The 17,128-nt window shown below is 32.3% G+C and overlaps 11 protein-coding genes and 2 non-coding genes across 13 annotated transcripts; 5 read left to right on the top strand and 8 right to left on the bottom strand.

The window, feature by feature from the left end:
* Positions 1-90: 90 nt before the first annotated feature.
* Positions 91-3,022, bottom strand: metG (tRNA synthetases class I (M) family protein). The gene is made up of 3 exons (XM_758062.2): positions 2,687-3,022; positions 2,289-2,640; positions 91-2,223 (listed from the first exon to the last, which is right to left on the bottom strand). Exons 1-3 carry the CDS (start codon positions 2,934-2,936, stop codon positions 162-164), a joined length of 2,664 nt encoding a protein of 887 aa, XP_763155.2. The 5' UTR covers positions 2,937-3,022; the 3' UTR covers positions 91-161.
* Positions 3,023-3,160: 138 nt separating this feature from the next.
* Positions 3,161-4,131, bottom strand: TpMuguga_03g00136 (uncharacterized protein). The gene has a single exon (XM_758061.2). It carries the CDS (start codon positions 3,770-3,772, stop codon positions 3,203-3,205), a length of 570 nt encoding a protein of 189 aa, XP_763154.1. The 5' UTR covers positions 3,773-4,131; the 3' UTR covers positions 3,161-3,202.
* A 204-nt stretch (positions 4,132-4,335) lies between these two features.
* Positions 4,336-4,908, bottom strand: TpMuguga_03g00135 (putative integral membrane protein; the record flags this gene model as incomplete). Its single annotated transcript, XM_758060.1, has 1 exon — positions 4,336-4,908. The coding sequence occupies one exon, from the start codon at positions 4,906-4,908 to the stop codon at positions 4,336-4,338; it is 573 nt and encodes a 190-aa protein (XP_763153.1).
* Positions 4,909-5,232: 324 nt separating this feature from the next.
* TpMuguga_03g00134 (putative integral membrane protein) lies at positions 5,233-5,808 on the bottom strand (the record flags this gene model as incomplete). The annotated part of the gene is made up of 1 exon (XM_758059.1): positions 5,233-5,808. The coding sequence occupies one exon, from the start codon at positions 5,806-5,808 to the stop codon at positions 5,233-5,235; it is 576 nt and encodes a 191-aa protein (XP_763152.1).
* Positions 5,809-6,362: 554 nt separating this feature from the next.
* Positions 6,363-6,434, top strand: TpMuguga_03g00937. The gene has a single exon. It is a non-coding gene; the product is annotated as a tRNA-Gln (tRNA).
* Positions 6,435-6,621: 187 nt separating this feature from the next.
* Positions 6,622-7,395, bottom strand: TpMuguga_03g00132 (uncharacterized protein; the record flags this gene model as incomplete). Its single annotated transcript, XM_758057.2, has 4 exons — positions 7,235-7,395; positions 6,896-7,108; positions 6,808-6,854; positions 6,622-6,762 (listed from the first exon to the last, which is right to left on the bottom strand). The coding sequence occupies exons 1-4, from the start codon at positions 7,305-7,307 to the stop codon at positions 6,622-6,624; spliced, it is 474 nt and encodes a 157-aa protein (XP_763150.2). The 5' UTR covers positions 7,308-7,395.
* A 24-nt stretch (positions 7,396-7,419) lies between these two features.
* On the top strand, positions 7,420-7,641 carry TpMuguga_03g02440 (putative integral membrane protein; the record flags this gene model as incomplete). The annotated part of the gene is made up of 1 exon (XM_061305876.1): positions 7,420-7,641. The coding sequence occupies one exon, from the start codon at positions 7,420-7,422 to the stop codon at positions 7,639-7,641; it is 222 nt and encodes a 73-aa protein (XP_061161749.1).
* Positions 7,642-7,679: 38 nt separating this feature from the next.
* Positions 7,680-9,152, bottom strand: engB (50S ribosome-binding GTPase family protein; the record flags this gene model as incomplete). Its single annotated transcript, XM_758056.2, has 5 exons — positions 7,680-8,420; positions 8,453-8,613; positions 8,661-8,774; positions 8,807-8,961; positions 9,050-9,152. The coding sequence occupies 5 exons, from the start codon at positions 9,150-9,152 to the stop codon at positions 7,721-7,723; spliced, it is 1,233 nt and encodes a 410-aa protein (XP_763149.1). The 3' UTR covers positions 7,680-7,720.
* A 114-nt stretch (positions 9,153-9,266) lies between these two features.
* TpMuguga_03g00130 (Erv1 / Alr family protein) lies at positions 9,267-9,776 on the top strand (the record flags this gene model as incomplete). The annotated part of the gene is made up of 4 exons (XM_758055.1): positions 9,267-9,353; positions 9,385-9,521; positions 9,561-9,650; positions 9,728-9,776. 4 exons carry the CDS (start codon positions 9,267-9,269, stop codon positions 9,774-9,776), a joined length of 363 nt encoding a protein of 120 aa, XP_763148.1.
* A 215-nt stretch (positions 9,777-9,991) lies between these two features.
* TpMuguga_03g00936 lies at positions 9,992-10,063 on the bottom strand. The gene has a single exon. It is a non-coding gene; the product is annotated as a tRNA-Gln (tRNA).
* Positions 10,064-10,604: 541 nt separating this feature from the next.
* Positions 10,605-11,915, top strand: TpMuguga_03g00129 (CRAL/TRIO domain protein). The gene is made up of 4 exons (XM_758054.2): positions 10,605-10,783; positions 10,912-11,226; positions 11,326-11,704; positions 11,737-11,915. The coding sequence occupies exons 1-4, from the start codon at positions 10,655-10,657 to the stop codon at positions 11,850-11,852; spliced, it is 939 nt and encodes a 312-aa protein (XP_763147.1). The 5' UTR covers positions 10,605-10,654; the 3' UTR covers positions 11,853-11,915.
* Positions 11,916-12,270: 355 nt separating this feature from the next.
* On the top strand, positions 12,271-16,589 carry Smarca2 (SNF2 family protein). Its single transcript, XM_061305633.1, has 9 exons — positions 12,271-13,542; positions 13,610-13,725; positions 13,836-14,062; positions 14,127-14,236; positions 14,283-14,493; positions 14,608-14,735; positions 14,867-15,011; positions 15,066-15,701; positions 15,863-16,589. Exons 1-9 carry the CDS (start codon positions 12,412-12,414, stop codon positions 16,558-16,560), a joined length of 3,402 nt encoding a protein of 1,133 aa, XP_061160966.1. The 5' UTR covers positions 12,271-12,411; the 3' UTR covers positions 16,561-16,589.
* Positions 16,540-17,064, bottom strand: TpMuguga_03g00127 (uncharacterized protein; the record flags this gene model as incomplete). The annotated part of the gene is made up of 1 exon (XM_758052.1): positions 16,540-17,064. One exon carries the CDS (start codon positions 17,062-17,064, stop codon positions 16,540-16,542), a length of 525 nt encoding a protein of 174 aa, XP_763145.1.
* Between the last annotated feature and the right edge of the window lie 64 nt (positions 17,065-17,128).

The raw sequence follows: 17,128 nt of genomic DNA, 5'->3' as shown, positions 1-17,128 counted from the left end.
GGGCCTATTTTAGAAAATACATCCGCTCTAGATAGTACGCATCAATATACAGCACTGACATTAATTTATAGTACTGAGTCTAATATATAATGATTAACAATGATATATAGATTTTGGTGTCAATATAATCATTAAAACTGACATTTAAATAATTTAGAGGTTTAAGCCTTTGACTTTTCTGGCAAATTAAACTTTTGGTACAAAATATCCCCTACTGAAACATTAGAATCCTTCTCAAGGTTATCCAGGTTAAGAGATAACTCCCAAACATTCTGCTTTTTTGGTGTTCCCAACTTCAAAAATAGGCGCTCCATTGATTGCGGCAGCACTGGATATAGAAAGTGAGCCAAAAAGTAAACAGATTCAAGTAAAACTCGTAAAACCGAGTCTCTTTTGTCCTGGTTCTTTTCAGCCCATGGAGTAGTAACCGTCAAGTAATTGTTCAGATCCTTAAACTTCATATTAGTTAGCATTAATACGTTATATATGTCCAACTTCAAGACGTAGTCTGAACACTCTTTCATGAATTCCACAAAATCAAATGGTGATTTAACTTTGGACTTATATGATGGCAAAACACCTTCATTGTACTTTGTTACCAGACTTGTAAGTCTGTGCACCAGATTTCCTACATTGTCTGCTAAATCTGAGTTATGCATTTCCTTAAGCTGGTTTTGGTCAAAGTTAACATCTGATCCCATAACCGTACTCTTTAACAAATAATACCTAAAACTTTCCACCCCAACCTCCTGGAGTAACTCGTCCAAATTAAGGACGTTACCCAGCGACTTTGACATTTTTCGACCGTCTGACCCTTGAATAAAGCCGTGCGCCAGTATTTTTCTCGTCAGGGGTAGGCCCATTGAGAAGCACATCGTGGCAAGTATCACGGACTGGAACCAAGAAATATCCTTCCCAATAACTTGCAAATCTGTAGGCCAATACGTCATTTCGCTTAAAGACTCACCTAGTCCAGATGACGTCATATAAAACGACAATGCGTCAAACCAAACATACATAACGTGTTTTTCACGCTCTGTTTTTTTGCTAGTGGGACTAACACCTGTAGCACCAACGTTGTTACTGGAATTTTGATGTTGATTGGAGCTGACAGGTACTTTGCTTTGATCAGACTTATCACCGTCAGACTGATCATCTGAGTGTGAAGCTTTAACCTTCTTGGTTAAGTCTCCTTTATTAACTTCATTATAGAATTTAGACTCGTTAAACAACTTATTGTCGTGGTTATACCCAAGATTAACGTCGTTGTTAACGTATTCCGTTATGACTATGTCGTCTGTGGATGGCACCTCAATTCCCCAGTCAAATGAGGTTCTAGAAATGCTCAAGTCGTCCAGTTGGTCCTTAAGTCTGGTTAAAATCTCGTTTCTGACTTTTTTAGGGTATATGAAATCCTGGTTTGTGCTAATATACTCAACGAGAGGAGTGCGATAACGTTCCATAGTAAAGAAATAACTACTCTCTGACATTAAATCGTATGGTTTCCCTGAAACTGGGTCCTTGAAGTCAGTTAATTTGGCTTCCGTATTCGGGATAAAACGTTCCTCTCTCATTGAGTAATAGCCGTTGTATTCACCCAGATATATGTCACCCTTTTTGAAAACTGTTCTCCAGATGGTTTTAGCAGCTTTCATGTGTGACTCGCTGGTTGTCCTTATGAACCTGTCGTATTCAACCAGCAACCTCTCGTAGAATTTCTTAAACTCGTTGGAGTAATAGTCGCACACCTCAATTGGAGTTTTGTTCTGTTGTTTTGCAGTGGTTAAAACCTTGATTCCATGTTCATCCGTTCCTGTTGAGAAGATGACTCTCCTTCCGAACATTCTGTAGTAGCGGCTTATGACATCGCAGATCACTGCCTCGTATGCGTGACCAACATGTGGTAGGCCGTTTGTGTAAGCTATTGCGCTGGCCAGGTGGTATGGTTTCTTATTTTCCAGGAACAACTTTCTGTAATCAACCAGGCTTAACTTGTCGGGAGCTCCACTGGATTTATCCAACTCTTCAGGGCCAACTTCTGGGTTTTCACTCATCTTTGAACCTGTATCTTGAGTACTAGGGGTACTGGAACCTTTAGGGGGAGTGTAGGTACTAGTTGATGACAAGTGGGTATTCAAAAGAGAGTAGTATAGCTTTGAATATTTTAATACTTTTGTGTACTTGGTTAAAGAAATGTTTCTAAACAAAAGCCTGTCGAAATACCTAAAGTGATCCATTATAAAAGAAACAAAATAATAAACTAAATTATTTAAATAGTAGCAAAGTACATGTTCAGTAAAGATAGTAGTGATTGAACAAATTTGTTATCCAAGTTATACTCTTCTATGGTGTTTTCCAGCTCATCCAGAAGTTCCAGTAACCTGTTGTTAGTCCCAATACTGTTTAAGTTATAATCAAATTCAAGGTACCAATACAGTAAATTTTTATCTTCCCTGTACGTGTTGTTGCTGCCATCAACCTTGGGGAAGTTATATAGTGGATAGAAATGAAGCAATATTGGCTTAAAATTAAAGAGGACGTTAGGTAAGAAATTGTTTGTTTTTTTAAATAACAATAAAAGTGGTCTAAATAGTACCGTTTTTAGATGCTTTAGTAAGTTATTATACAACTCCTCAAATTCTGTAATGATAGTTAATTATACAAAGATTTGTGTTTATTAAAATACCTTGTTGTGTTAATGAATTTAATTTATTTAGTTCTTTGTATAAAACCGTGTATTTATAATTATTGGAATCCGTTGCAGAATCTTTAAGATGGTCGAGCTCCGAGGATTCTATGTATAAATCTGACAATTTGTCAGGAATTTTTGGTCCATATAATACAACCAAAGGAAAAGAAGGTTCCCAAGTTTTCAACAAAAATCTACACAATTGTGATTCGTTTGAATCATTTAGTATTAATAAATGATGAGCCATTTATTATAAACCATCAACAGAATGGATAATCCATTTATATGTATTATGCGATAGGTTTTCAGAATAAATGATATATATAAATAAAAGGATAAATATGGTAGAGGATCGATAACACTTATGCCTATGGGGGTTATGAATACAACATTTACACATTAGAATATAGAATTTAAATTATCTTCTATTCAACGAGATAAGTATTTCCTTGTTAACATATAGTTTGCAGAATAAATAATAATGTATATGGTGTTGTGAATAAATTAGATGGTCTAATTGAAGGATGCACCGACAGCCAAAGCAGAAAGAGCCAAAGCTGAAAGAAGGGAGGCGGCCATAAATCCGTCTTTCTCCAAGCTCTCGATCTTTCCCTTCAAGAACTCAAGCATCTTGACGTGGCCGTGGACTTTTACTAATTCCTTATAGGCAACTGAATGTGCCTTCTTGTTTATGCCGTCTAATTCAATGATGTGATCAGCCAACTCAACTCCCATTTTTCCGACCTTGGCTCCTAATGCTTCCTTTTTCTTTTCATCAGTGGCTTCCTTGAATTCTTTTGCTTCAAGAGCAGTGATTTCGGCTACCTTATCAGTGACCTTTTTGAGGGCTTCGGTGATCTTAGTAACCTCAAGTTTGGGGGTATCTTGTGAGTCCTTTGGTATCTTTTCTAAAAGCTCATCAAATTCAGTCTTCTTGGCTTCACCAACAGTCTTTGCCTTCTCTGCAGCCTTTTTCCATTCGAGGTATTCGCCGTCAGACTTTACGACTTTCAAATTATCTTTACCTGCGGCTTTTACTAAGCCCATGGTTAATAAACTTAAAACAACTGGAGTGTATTTCATTTTGTAATAATTTGTAATTCAATTATGTGGAAATGGTAAATATATTTAGTGATCTGTACTTAATCGTAGACGACACATCGTCGAGTACGAACAAGTACAGAAAGGTATTGCATCTCGTCTCTAGCCTCTTTTTCCCTATACTACCCTGTAAAGTCGCCCCTTTATCTCCTAAACAACTCCCTTGTTTCCTCATCCTTTTAGTTGTACAACATCCTCCTATAATAATGAGACGTCCTTCTTTCCCTCAGTCTGAGATTTCTGCTTACGCAGAACCTGCCTCGTTCCCGATTTAGAAGCAACACCAAAAATTCTCACATTGTGTAATAACTAAATAAAATAAGTCAAATCCAAAGATTAAATCCCCAATGAAATGTGTAGCCGAATTTCAAAAATCATCAACATTACAGCCCGACATAGTTAAGTACATTGTTTCATATACTTTCAAAATAAATATATATCTAATTTGTTATTTAGAGCTAAATAATATGTATTTTTAGTAGCAAGTATTTGGAAATTTGCCCTTTCAAATTTTGGTAATACAACATTAATTTGAGGTTTTAATCCTATCCAAATAAGTAATTTGATATTACGAGAATTAAAGTGATGGAAATTGATATGATTGTAGTATTCATTTTGAATCCACTTTGATTTGGCGCAATGGTCTTTATTATTTCTTGAAACGCTGAAAAATCACCTGTAAAAATACACACAAAAAGTCCTTGTTTTATTATTTCAAGAAGTGGAACAGCTGCTGTGAAAGCAGTATCTATAAAATAGTAAATTTTCCTGTCGGTTTTATCAAGATCAATTCTGCCCTTTAATCCATATCCGCTCATCATTGCATCATTTATAAATATTTCCTCTTCCAACCTTAGTGGTAGTACAACATCGTCAATCTCTCTACATGCGATTTCACAAGTTTTAAGCTTTTCTTTAAACACTGATACACTATCCACAAGTTTCTGGTCCATCACACTTGGATCCCCCCTACTTTCAACATCAAACAACAATCCACTAACTTTTTGAACCAATACAGTACAAAGTGTTTTAAATAATACAGGATTCAAGTGTGGTCTTTCACATTTTACCTTTAACAGTAGTGTGGATATTAAAACAACGAAACCGATTACCTTCATTTTTCCAGTAAATGTATTTCACAATAATAGCTTTAAATCAAGTTTAATTATTATTTATTTTAAATTTTTTAAACTTTATATTTTTTCTTTTTAACGTAATAGATCACGAAGTTCGTATGGAAGCTGGTTGCTTCTAATTGAGTATCTGCATCTCCAAGTTTTCTCAATAGAATTTTCTCTCAGCCAATAACTAACTATAATTATGGCTAATTTCCCTGTCTAATTTGTTATTTAGAGCTAAATAATATGTATTTTTAGTAGCAAGTATTTGAAAATTTGCCGTTTCAAATTTTGGTAATACAACATTAGTTTTAGGTTTTAATCCTATCCAAATAAGTAATTTGATATTACGAGAATTAAAGTGATGGAAATTGATATGATTGTAGTATTCATTTTGAATCCACTTCTTCTCGCTAAGAAGGATTCCATATATTTTTCTGCTCCCGCTATATCGCCTGAGACAAAAGCTATTGCTGCAACTACTTTACTAAGTTCAATAAGAGGAACAACCGCGTCAAAAGCCGTTTCTATAAAATTGAAAATCAATACGTCATTTTGTTCGCGTTCACTTTCGCTTACTTTTCTGTATGGACCCAATGCAGCATCAACTATAAATGGTTGATTTCCTATGTCATCTGGGACTACAATAGCTTCAATCGATTTACAAGCCGTATCACATTCGAGAAGCCTATGATGTAGCAACATTAATTTGCCTCCAGTACCCTCCCCCAACTCGTGTAAATATAGTTTTTGACCAATGTGTGTTGTTAAAACTGCTAGCGTGTTTGTGAAAGTTCGGCATAAATGCTTGAATACTTTGGGATTGAAATTTACATCCTTCTTACATTTCACCCCTACCAGCAGTGTGGATATTAAAACAACAAAACCGATGAATTGCATTTTTCTTTTATTTAAATATATTTTACAGTAATGATTTCAAGTCAACCTTAGTTAGTATCTATTACAAATTTTATGAACTTTAAACGTTAAGTTTCTAGATTGATTGATTAACAAATTGTTATGGAAGATAGCTACTTGATCAATTTAGCGGAAAATTGTTTATAATATAAAATGATATAAATAGATAGCCAATATGGATTACATAAATTGATTGCAAGTTCACTGCAGCAAATTAAATGCTTGCAGGTCCCAATTTTTTCCTGCTAGAAATCTTGATTAAGGACATAACATATTGTAATTATGGTTAATTTTAACGATAAATGCTGTTCTGTTAAAGTGTGTAAGCATTTTCAATAGAATCTTGAACCTTCCTAATTTAAATGGTAAAATTTTGAAATTAGAGTTGCCAAGGCCAGCCCACACTCAGAGTTGTCCAACCTATTAGTTAAATTTTATTTTCAACTTTCAAAATCTACTAAAATAATTTCAAACTACATTTTTTAATTTTTTACCAATATTAAACATTTGAATGTACAAATTAAGGTCTACCACAAGGTTTCGTAGTGTAGTGGCTATCACCGTGGACTTTGAATCCACTAACCCGGGTTCGAATCCCGGCGAAACCTTATCTAATTTTTTAAATCAAACATTATTTACCAAGGTTATATTTAGTCCTTAACATTTAAACAATAATTTTAAATCTATTCAATAGGTGGAGTTAAACGAACGTAAATTGAAAAGTTTGAAAAATAACAATTTAAATCATAAAAAATAATCCTTGTAATAACGGAGCTGGTAAACTAGTTTGAATTCTTAAAATTTCCTCATTTGTGCCAACTTTTTGTAATACTCTGAATCTGAGAGATAAACAGTCTTTTGAACAGCCTTATTGACAAATTCGTCCGAATTCGGATCACAGTAGTTTAAAATAAAGGTAACGATTTCATGAACACACTAAAAATAGAGTTTATTAGTATATAATAATTTTTATTATTATACCGTAAATTCATTGTCTTTAATCAAAACTTGATCCACATATCTGCTACCTGAACATTAATTATAAAAACTTGGAAATTGTTTATCTTACAATTACAAAACCCATTGATTGCAAGGTAGGACTTTTGCCTGTCAAAAACGACGTAAAAGTGTGGATTGTGTTTGTTTGGGTTTTTATCCGCTTCGTCTGATTCAGAGTCAAAACTCAGCTGATACTTTGTCACTCGATCTCCTGCTATTATGTCATAGGCTTCGACCATTAAATCCGGGAAAGTCTCATTTATCTCGTTCAACAACAGCATATCTACCAATTAAATATAAACACATTTAATTATTTAGTCATTTAACTAGAATTTAATTAAAAATTAAGTAAAAGGATTCATAATCAACAATAAATAAACAAAGGGGAGATAAATAAGTAAAATTGTACTTTGTTGTCTTGAATTGGCTTTACTAAGTGAAGAAAGAAGAGTGCGATAAGAACTTGTTAGCCAGTATTCCATTATATTTTCTATAAATATAACCCATCGCGTGTTATTTTAGGCTGAATTTTTTGCAACAGATAACTTATAAATGTAATGTGTGGTTGTGTTGATTCCTGTTAGTATAAATTTAATGAAATTTGCTCTAAGGTGTAAATTATGGCTTTTAATTTATCTTATATTTTTTGTTTTGGTTGTTTACTCAGCTATTTTGAGGCCCCTAATCTTTACTTCCTTCACCACCAACACGGTATTCCTCGATTCTCTAAAAACGACTTCTAAAATCACATCTTTTTTTACTACAATTTTCTCATTCGTACTCTTAACAATGGGCTATTACCTAATTTCATCATAATATCGTTCCTGAGCGTATTTATTAATATAGTTCACGTATTATACATTAAAAATATTATTAGTTGTGTTAATTATTAAACTTAAAGTTGTTTTGACCTGTATAGCTTGAATATTCTCTTATAACTCGTGTTCAGTTTTAATTTGTTTACTCTATACTTGGTAGTTAAGGCATTCATACACTTGGCATCAAATAAAGACTTCATTTCATCCACTTCACTGGCAGGTGAAGGACTGGTAGAAGTCACTAAACTACTGGTATTGGAAATGGAATCATCACTGGCCTTGACCAAATCGTTGATATTTATGTTCAATTTAATGAATACGTTGTCGTTATTAGGCAAGTTGATAGGTTTGATTTGAGTGTTGACACACATCTCATTGGGAAAACCGTCATCTTCTTTACTAGGTACCAAATCATTTTCAACGGAATTGGCTTGATCCAACAAGTTATTAGTAGGAGTGTTAATGTTCTTAATTTTAGGGAGCCGAGTGCCTTTGGGAGTGGCGATTTGGGAGTCGGTGTTGCTCTTGGTGTTATTTATGAAATCAGTCAAAATTTGATGTAATTGGTTAATATTTTGGAGTTTAGTTGAGGATACTGGGACAATGTTATTTATCTTGTATTTAAACGAGTTTAGTTGAGTTTCCATCGTTTGTATTTTCTTAGTTAGTTCTACAGGTTTGAATAAGTCAGACTTGTTTAAGACAACTAAAAAGTTTAATCGGTTATGGTTGCAGAAGTTTATAATGTGTAGATCCTCACTAGTGATCCCTTTTAAACTAAAAATAAAAGTTAATATGAAAATACTCACGAGTCGATTATGATAATGGTCAATACCAAGTTTTCTCGGTACTTTAAGTAATTTAAGCAAATTTCCAATATCTTCTCATTCTTTAAATTCTCGTCGGGTTTGTTCTGTTTAATACAGTTTGGCATATCAACCAACATCACAATACCATTACTTCCTCCAACCTAGATTAGGAATAAGAAAGTGAAATAAATAAAAGAGAAAATCGTACCTGAAAGAAGTGTAATTTGTTAGTCTTGAATTGAACTTTTGATAAATTTGGTTTGTTTAAAATGGCATTCAAAAGGCTAGATTTGCCAGACTTAGAAGCACCGAATATGCAAATCTAAATAAAAAGTTAATAAATAAATCTAAAACCTCAGGAATCTGGTTTCGAGGAAAGGAATCAGAACTCAGAGTGGACGCCAATAGCTTAACCTTAGGTTTATATCTGTTAAAAATAAGAGGCGACAGTTTATTCAACTTTCGGGCTCTTTTATAATGAATTATTTCATCTCTTGTAGTTGGATTTCCTGAAAACAGTGTAGTTTGTGAAATATAACTTATTCTATAGGGAAATGATAAAAAATAAAATGACTAAATAAAGGAAGGAACAATTACCTATTGAGTTTGATAGAATGTTGTTTAAAATGGTCTTAGAAAAATTAATTTTTACAACATCAGGCTCAAATTTGCTTAATAAGAATCTATTGTAAAGAAGCATAGATAAATATCAATAAAATGTGTAACTGATGGGGAGTGAATAAGATGTGTAGAATGTATTATATGGCGTTATGTCGACTATTTCTTTAAATAGTAAAGGGATGAAAATAAAATAATGGCAAAGAAGTATACTTTTGAGGAATGTTTGGAAGCAGTGGATAATAATAAAGCCATCGATCCTTGCAGCTCACAGTGGATACTAGTAATGTTTTTTCATATTGAAAATGTTTTAGTTATGGATGTTTGGTGCTTATGCTGATGAGAATCCTACCGAACAACAAAAAAAAAGTTTGGAAGTTTTTTATAAATCAATTCCTGACCTTTGTACAAATAAATGTTATACACAATTTCTAGCTAATTTTCCTCCAAAGTAAAAATTAATATTTAATACAAATTTAACTATGTTTAGAGTGGATAATAGAAGGATGTTAATGGGATGGTTACAAATGGCTGAAAATTCCTGTAGAGTACAAAACGGCCTCAAACCTAAGCCTTTCAAGTTCATTTTTAGAATTACATATAATTATAATAAATATTTTCTAATGTTAACACTATATATAACTTGATAATGTTTAGTTATAAAGAATTGATGAAAAGGTGGAGATATCCAGATGGATATTTGTAATTTATGATAATTTTTTAACTTTCAAGAATTATTTTATTTTCATACATTATAATTTTTTATAAAAATGAATTTAAATTCATAAATTTCCATATGTGTAAATTACTTAATATCAGTAATACTGTAATTAAGTACTAGTATTGAACATTTAATACTACAGTTTAATTGAGAATGATTAAACATAATTATAAGGTAAAATAGTTGACTGGGTCAGAAAAAGGTTTCGCCGGGATTCGAACCCGGGTTAATGGATTCAGAGTCCATGGTGATAGCCACTACACTACGAAACCGCTTCTAATTAACCAAATATTTGGTTTAAAATGATATAGAATAAAAATATGTAAGAAATTATAAAGAAAAACGTTAATTAAAATTTGTAAATTTATATTTAAACAGTTTATCGAAAATAATCAAATTGACAGTAAAACTAAGATTATTAGAGAGCAAATATTAATAATTAATATGTAATAAATTATTTAATTTATATAAATATAAAAATAAATAGAAATGGATATTTTTTTGAAAATCAGCGAGTAAAAAAATTGATGGAATCACAGGTGATATATCCAGACTATAGAAACTATACGTTGAGAAACAACTAAATATTTTAATCGTGTGAAATGTTTTTGAAATAACTTGTACATTATATAAAATGGCCCAATGGAGACGTAATTGGTGAGATATTAAAGGTACAAAGATGGTTAAAAAGTAACTGAATTTGAAAATAGTTTTTAAAAAATAATTGAAAAAGTGCAGATATTTTAATTAAAAGTGAATTTGATTTAATGTATAAACAACACAATATGAAATGTACTAAACCAATATGGTGCAGTTGAATGTAATTCCATTTATTTTGTTAAACCTATATTTATAATTTTAAAATGGTAGTTACATCTGTAGATTTATTGGAATCGAAAAAAAATCACGAATATGACGATCCTATATTAGATTCCATATTTATACCAGAGTATGTAAAAAAGTTCAAACCTACTCCAGATGTGATTCAATCGGTAATTTTTTAAGCATATATCTAATATACTTTTAATTAAAATTATTATAATTTTGAATTTAAATCAGATGTTTAAATATTTTGCAAAAAATTAACAACCACTATACATATGACTAATTTTATATATAGACGTCAAAGGGCGGTACAAAAGTTAGATTTATATTTAGTAACGTTGATTTTTCGGATTTTGAAAACGAGCATATTCGAAACTTTAAAATTTTCGCAACTCAGCGTCTAGATGGCCCCCAACTAGAATCAAACTCTGCAGTAGAATCCTACCAACGACGCTTTAAAAATACCGTTTTCGGAAACGATGGTTATATTCTGCGTTATTTAATAAGCAATGGATATAATTATTCTAACGTTCTAAACGATATGTACAATCACCTTAAATGGCGCAAATCTACACTCCCAATTAAAAGAGTTGATATAGAATCTGACCTGGTAAGATAAAATACACGATTCAATAGTCCACTTGTTCTCATATATATGCTTTAGTTTACCCAATATCTTATTAGTATAACTTGTTATCATGATTTCTAGGCAAAGGGATTCGTGTATATTCATGGCCGCGACAAGTGTATGAGGCCCATTATAATTATAAGGTGTAGTAACATGCAAACTTCCCAGCATGAGCATATCCTCAAAACTATATATTTTGTGTTGGAGCTCTGTATAGAAAAACTCTTGATACCCGGACAAATTGAGCAGTGGAAAGTAATAATTGACTTGGACGGAACCAACCTCTTCAACATACCAGCTAGTCTTCTAAAACAAATTGCCAAGTCATTGTCGGTAAACTACAGAGCTAGGTTGAGCAAGTTGTATGTTATCAACGCTCCGTACCTAATATCGGTGTTGTGGAATATAGTCAAAAATGTCATCCCCCAAATAACCCAGGAAAAAATTGTTATATCATCAGGTAGTTTCAAAACTGGATTTAACTGTTTATAGGTAAAAATACCAAAAAATTACTCGAAGTCGCGTTGCCGTCACAAATCGAGCAGAGATACGGTGGAAAAGCGCCAAATGTTAAAATGTTCGACATACCAATCATGCCCGAACTTTAATTAACAGACAATTTAAGCCAAAATACAATCTGTAATCTATCGGTTTAATATTTTTCTCTAGTTTTATTCATATATAGTGGCGGATTCTCCATGTAGTGTAATGTGTAGGTCATTTGAGTATATTACAGCATGTATTTTTTTATTTTGTACATTTTAATTTTTTAAAATAAATTGTAATGGATAATCAATGGGTTTAATGTTTATTATTCCAATCCTAAACTGATAGATGGATTTTAATAATTATAATGATGTAGTATACAGCTTATATAAATTGAGTAATTCGGGAGTGGATTACCAAGATGTAAGATATCACCGCTTGTTGTGTTCTCTAAACAGACTTAGAGCAATTAGAGGAGATAACCAAGGAGAATGGAACAGTTTGTCAGGAAAGGGACAGAATCCATTCACTCCTTTACAATTTAAAACACTTTTGAGCCAAATTGAGGCGTACACCAAATATATATCAAAATGTAAGAAGATACCCAAACAACTTTTGTCAAGATGTAACCCCAAGTGTACAGTCGATTATGAGTACCCATCCAATGACCCGAGTTCAGATATGTCAACTTCGGATGATAATCAAAATCTGACTAGTAACGGTGAAAGTGTAGACATCGTTGATGTGAGTGATGTTTTTCATAGAAAAAATCAATTTTGGGGGCCTGGTCACTTTTGGATAGACTATAAAGATAACCTGGAGCAAAATAAACTCTCGTTTTTTCTAGGGGCAATCACAAATGTTAAAACTATGACACAACACATAATACAATATAACAATAACAATAATAAGCAAATTATCCAAAAATTCGAACAGTTGTTCAAAGATATAGGACTGAAAAACCTTTTAACAATGTACAAAATTACCGCCCCCAATAATACTGATGAAACAGATGAAACAAACAACTCAACAGACTTACTCAACGACAATCATGCAAGGAGTATAAACAATACCCAAACGAGTAATGAAACAACATATAGTGATACTAGCACAAATAACACAGAAACACATGATTATACATATGACTATAATAAGTTGTTGATTGAAGTATTAAAATTGGAAAAGAAAATAAACCTACTTTTGTTACAAAAGAACGTTAGATCCATATTGAGCCTTACTAAACTAATAAACCCATTGTATAAACGGAACAATGGTCCCTTTCGCGGCTCATTTAGTGAAGGCCACTCGAGCACATCTTCACATACAACCCGAACGGAATCCCTAAGTAGCACTGGTAACACAGTCAACAAGAAGTACTTTTTAGAACATATTAAAATAAATAACCAGTTCTATAAAGACCACTCCAAGATGAAAAGAAAATTAATAATTCTATCAAATAAGTATGTAAACAAGTATATAGAGTCCGAACCAGAACCGAGTGAGCCTAACGCACTGGAAGCTAGCAGTGTAGATGGTATTGAGGACAGAACAAAAGACTCTTTGGGGGAAGAACCCAATAAAAAAGAGGAGCTTTTACCGCAAGTGGAAACTGTAGAGTATATTATAAGGGAGAACATATTTAATAATATCCCAAACGCACTAATTGGAAAGTTGAGAAACTATCAACTATACGGCCTGGACTGGCTGGTATCTCTGTACAATAATAAACTAAACGGCATCTTGGCAGATGAAATGGGACTAGGGAAAACAATACAAACCATTGCATTACTAATATACCTTAAAGAAAATAAGGTAAATCACAAATATCAATTGTGATATTAATTATATTTTTAATTATTTATTTATGAATAATTTCCAGGGAATAAGCGGTAATCACATAGTAATAGCTCCATTGTCGACACTGCATAGTAACTGGAAAACGGAGTTCGAGTTGTGGTATCCATCATTTAAATTATGCGTTTACGAAGGATCCAAGTTAGTTTTTACACACTAACCTCAATAAAGTTTACATTTAATTGTATATATAGCTATTAGAATTCTGATTATCCACAGACTTTATTTAATTTATATTAACCTGATTGTAGAGAGTTCCGTAAAAATTTGAGAATGAAATGGTACAGCGGAAACAAGTTGAATTTCGATGTACTGTTGACCAGTGAAACGTTTGTGCTGAGAGATAAGAATTTTTTGAAGAAAATATGCTGGGAATACTTGATTATAGACGAGGTCCACAAATTCAAGAGTGAAAATTCAAAGTTATTTAAAATATTAAATAACCTCTTCATATCAAAACGCAGATTGTTGTTGACCGGTAATTTTATTGGTTTATAGTGGGATAAATATTAAAATTTATTACCGAATTCACAAATCTTTAGGAACACTGTTACAGAACAATATAAATGAAGTGAGGTTGTTGTTGAATTTTGTAAAGCCTCAGTTGTCTATTAACAATAGTATGATGATCAATCAAGACTATTTCAACAAGGTAAGAGTGAATAATCGTTGAAAGTAATTTATACAATTCTGTTTAGTTGCTAAAACCGTACGTTTTGAAGAGGATGAAGAATGATGTGTTGGACGAACTGCCAAGCAGTTATGAGTACATAATAAGCTGCCCAATGAGTGGAATACAAACAAGATTATATGAGTTCTTCCACATGAAAGATACACAAAACAAGTTCTTACAGCTAAGGAAAATCTGTAATCACCCCTTTCTGTACATCAACAGCAACTTTATTCCCTGTAAGTATTCTTATTATTATTTAAAAGATTGTTTAGATTATTAGTTAAATTTTGTGGTAACTATTTAGACTATTAGTTAAATTTTATTTTAAATTTGTTTTAAATTTGTTTTAGGCAATGATTTGATAATTAATAGTAGTGGAAAGATGTGTATACTGGACATGATACTGTCTCGTCTGTATTACGTAAACCACCGAGTGTTGATTTTTAGCCAAATGACTTCACTTTTAGACATTTTAGAAGTAATAAATTATTCACTACTGAGACAATAGTTTAATCTTTGATAGAATAAATTAATAGCCTGATAGAGTAAATTGATACCACATACAGTTACTAGGTAAATATGAATAATTGGGTGAATAAAATTTTGTAGGTATATTTGAATTATAGAGGTTATAAATATTTGAGATTGGATGGAAATTTGAGTAGTGAAAAGAGACTAGAGAGAATAAATCTGTTTAATGAACCAGACAGCCAGTACTTCGTGTTCATACTGTCAACTAAAGCTGGGTCACTAGGTAAAATTAAAGATAACTATCATAAAACAATATTTCATAATAATTGATTATTAGGGATTAATTTGCAGAGTGCAGATACAGTGATAATATATGACTCTGATTGGAACCCACAAAACGACCTTCAAGCACAATCAAGAGTACATAGGATAGGACAAAAAAATCAAGTTATCACGTTGAGACTAATTACGCCAAACACAATTGAAGATAACATATATAGATTTAAGTATAACATTAATTCAAGAAATAGTTCCACTAAAGATGAAAGCAGTTATGGACAAAATAGTTATCCACAAAATAATTATGCACAGAATAATTATGCACAAAATAATTATTCACAAAATAATGATTTACAAAGTAATTATTCCCAAAATAATGATTTACAAAGTAATGAACCCAGTGAAACAGTTGAAGGATCCGAGAAACCTGGTAAACTGCTGGAAAATGATCATGATATGGTAAATAACGAAGAGTACAAGGAGAAAAGTGATGATGTGGATCATAACGATCACATAATAGACACTGTTCCACTCTTAAATAATGTATTGAAGCGTAACGAAAGTGATTCTAAAGTGTTTGATTTAGTAAGTTATAGAAATTTCATCATGAACCCACTGGCGCTAATTAAGCAGAGAGTGCTTCCGCCATTTCTGTTTAAGTCAATAACGTCAAATAAAAAATTACACATCTCAGGTAATTGTTATGTACGAGTTTTTGGTTATTTCCACCAATTAATTAACATTTGTTTATAATTTTTATTAAACTGTCATTTTTATTTTTTTATTTAGTTTTAACTTAATTGGTTATCTGGTAATTAGAATTAAATAACCAACCCAACCTAACAATTAAAGTAGAGGAAGAAAAGAAAAAATTGTCGATAGAAAATGAGATTTGGCTTAATATATACAATGATTATAATGTGTATAGCGGAGAAGTGACGGCACAGTGCTCTAGAAGTTATATTAACACAATTAATAATGAAGTTAACATTAACCATATTATCACGAATCTGAACATTAATTACCCAGTTGAGTGTCTGAAGAATATAACTGGTGAAGATTCAGTGGAAGATTATACGCAGATAGGTAAGAAAAAGAGTAGTGATGTGGAAGTATTTGTCGATAAGGAAATGTTGAAGTTAGTAGTGAAGGATAACGAAAAGAAGTTTAGTATACTAAACAGAGTAATATTTGAGATAGTTGAAGGAGTGATAGAAGGAAAAAATTATGTCGAATTCAATGAGTTGCCAAACAAGCAGTATTTGTCAGATTATTACGAAAAAATACAAAATCCGATATGCCTATTGGATATAATGAACAAAAGTAAGGAAAGTAGGTACACATCTGTGTTTCACCTGAAGGAGTCATTGGAAGTAATCTGCAATAACGCGAGAACCTATAACGGAGTGGATTCATACCTGTTTTACAAGTCACTGAACCTGTATAACTACGTATCGAGCCACGTAACCTTTGGATTCGTAGTAGAACTCATAAGCATATACAATGTAGAAAAGGGAAAAACATTAAAAAGTTTACTTGCGGAATATATTTAACAGTACTAATAATATTAATAGAATCACTTGATACTTGGTACCATCAGTAATGGCGTCTTTCAGATTATTGGCAATAGATAATTCATCAGCTGTGCTAGAGGTTGATTTCTTGGTCTTGTGCGATTTTATTTTTATATTTACATTGTCGATGTTTAACTTAATATCGCCGTCGGAAATGTCAATTGTGAGTTTTGGCTCCTCTTTAGCTTCCAACTCGATAGTATTGTTGGTTGATATGGTGTTATTGGAATTTTTAGTGTCCTCTAAAATTTTATTATTGTTCTCAATAAGGTCATAAATACTCAGAGTAGAGTTGGTAATGCAATCTTCCAGTGTGTTTACAGTCCTTCGTTTATTCTTATCAAAATTATTTATCTCATCGAGCTTCTCCACTAGTCCGCTCAGTTCCTTCCGAGAGACCTCCAGAGAGTTCCCCCTCAGATTTAAAGACGATATCAGCTCTATTTCATCATCACTGTGTATTTCGTTCATCTCCGTCTCCATGTTCAGGAATCCAGATTTCGTGCAACTATCCCCTCAAAATGGATCATAAACCCCTCAAATGTAC

Source organism: Theileria parva, assembly GCF_000165365.1.
Source record: "Theileria parva strain Muguga chromosome 3 map unlocalized ctg_530, whole genome shotgun sequence".
Classification (NCBI taxonomy): domain Eukaryota; phylum Apicomplexa; class Aconoidasida; order Piroplasmida; family Theileriidae; genus Theileria; species Theileria parva.
This window is presented reverse-complemented; position numbering and strand designations above follow the sequence as displayed.

Coding starts and splice junctions, on each gene's coding strand:
- TpMuguga_03g00129 (XM_758054.2), top strand. CDS start 10,655: ATGGTAGTTACATCTGTAGATTTATTGGAATCGAAAAAAAATCACGAA. Junction 10,784..10,911: donor CTCCAGATGTGATTCAATCG/GTAATTTTTTAA, acceptor TTTTATATATAG/ACGTCAAAGGGCGGTACAAA. Junction 11,705..11,736: donor AAAAATTGTTATATCATCAG/GTAGTTTCAAAA, acceptor AACTGTTTATAG/GTAAAAATACCAAAAAATTA.
- Smarca2 (XM_061305633.1), top strand. CDS start 12,412: ATGTCAACTTCGGATGATAATCAAAATCTGACTAGTAACGGTGAAAGT. Junction 14,063..14,126: donor ACGCAGATTGTTGTTGACCG/GTAATTTTATTG, acceptor ACAAATCTTTAG/GAACACTGTTACAGAACAAT. Junction 14,736..14,866: donor CACTTTTAGACATTTTAGAA/GTAATAAATTAT, acceptor AAAATTTTGTAG/GTATATTTGAATTATAGAGG.
- metG (XM_758062.2), bottom strand. CDS start 2,936: ATGGCTCATCATTTATTAATACTAAATGATTCAAACGAATCACAATTG. Junction 2,641..2,686: donor AAATTCATTAACACAACAAG/GTATTTTAATAA, acceptor CTATCATTACAG/AATTTGAGGAGTTGTATAAT. Junction 2,224..2,288: donor CTACTATCTTTACTGAACAT/GTACTTTGCTAC, acceptor GGATCACTTTAG/GTATTTCGACAGGCTTTTGT.
- TpMuguga_03g00136 (XM_758061.2), bottom strand. CDS start 3,772: ATGAAATACACTCCAGTTGTTTTAAGTTTATTAACCATGGGCTTAGTA.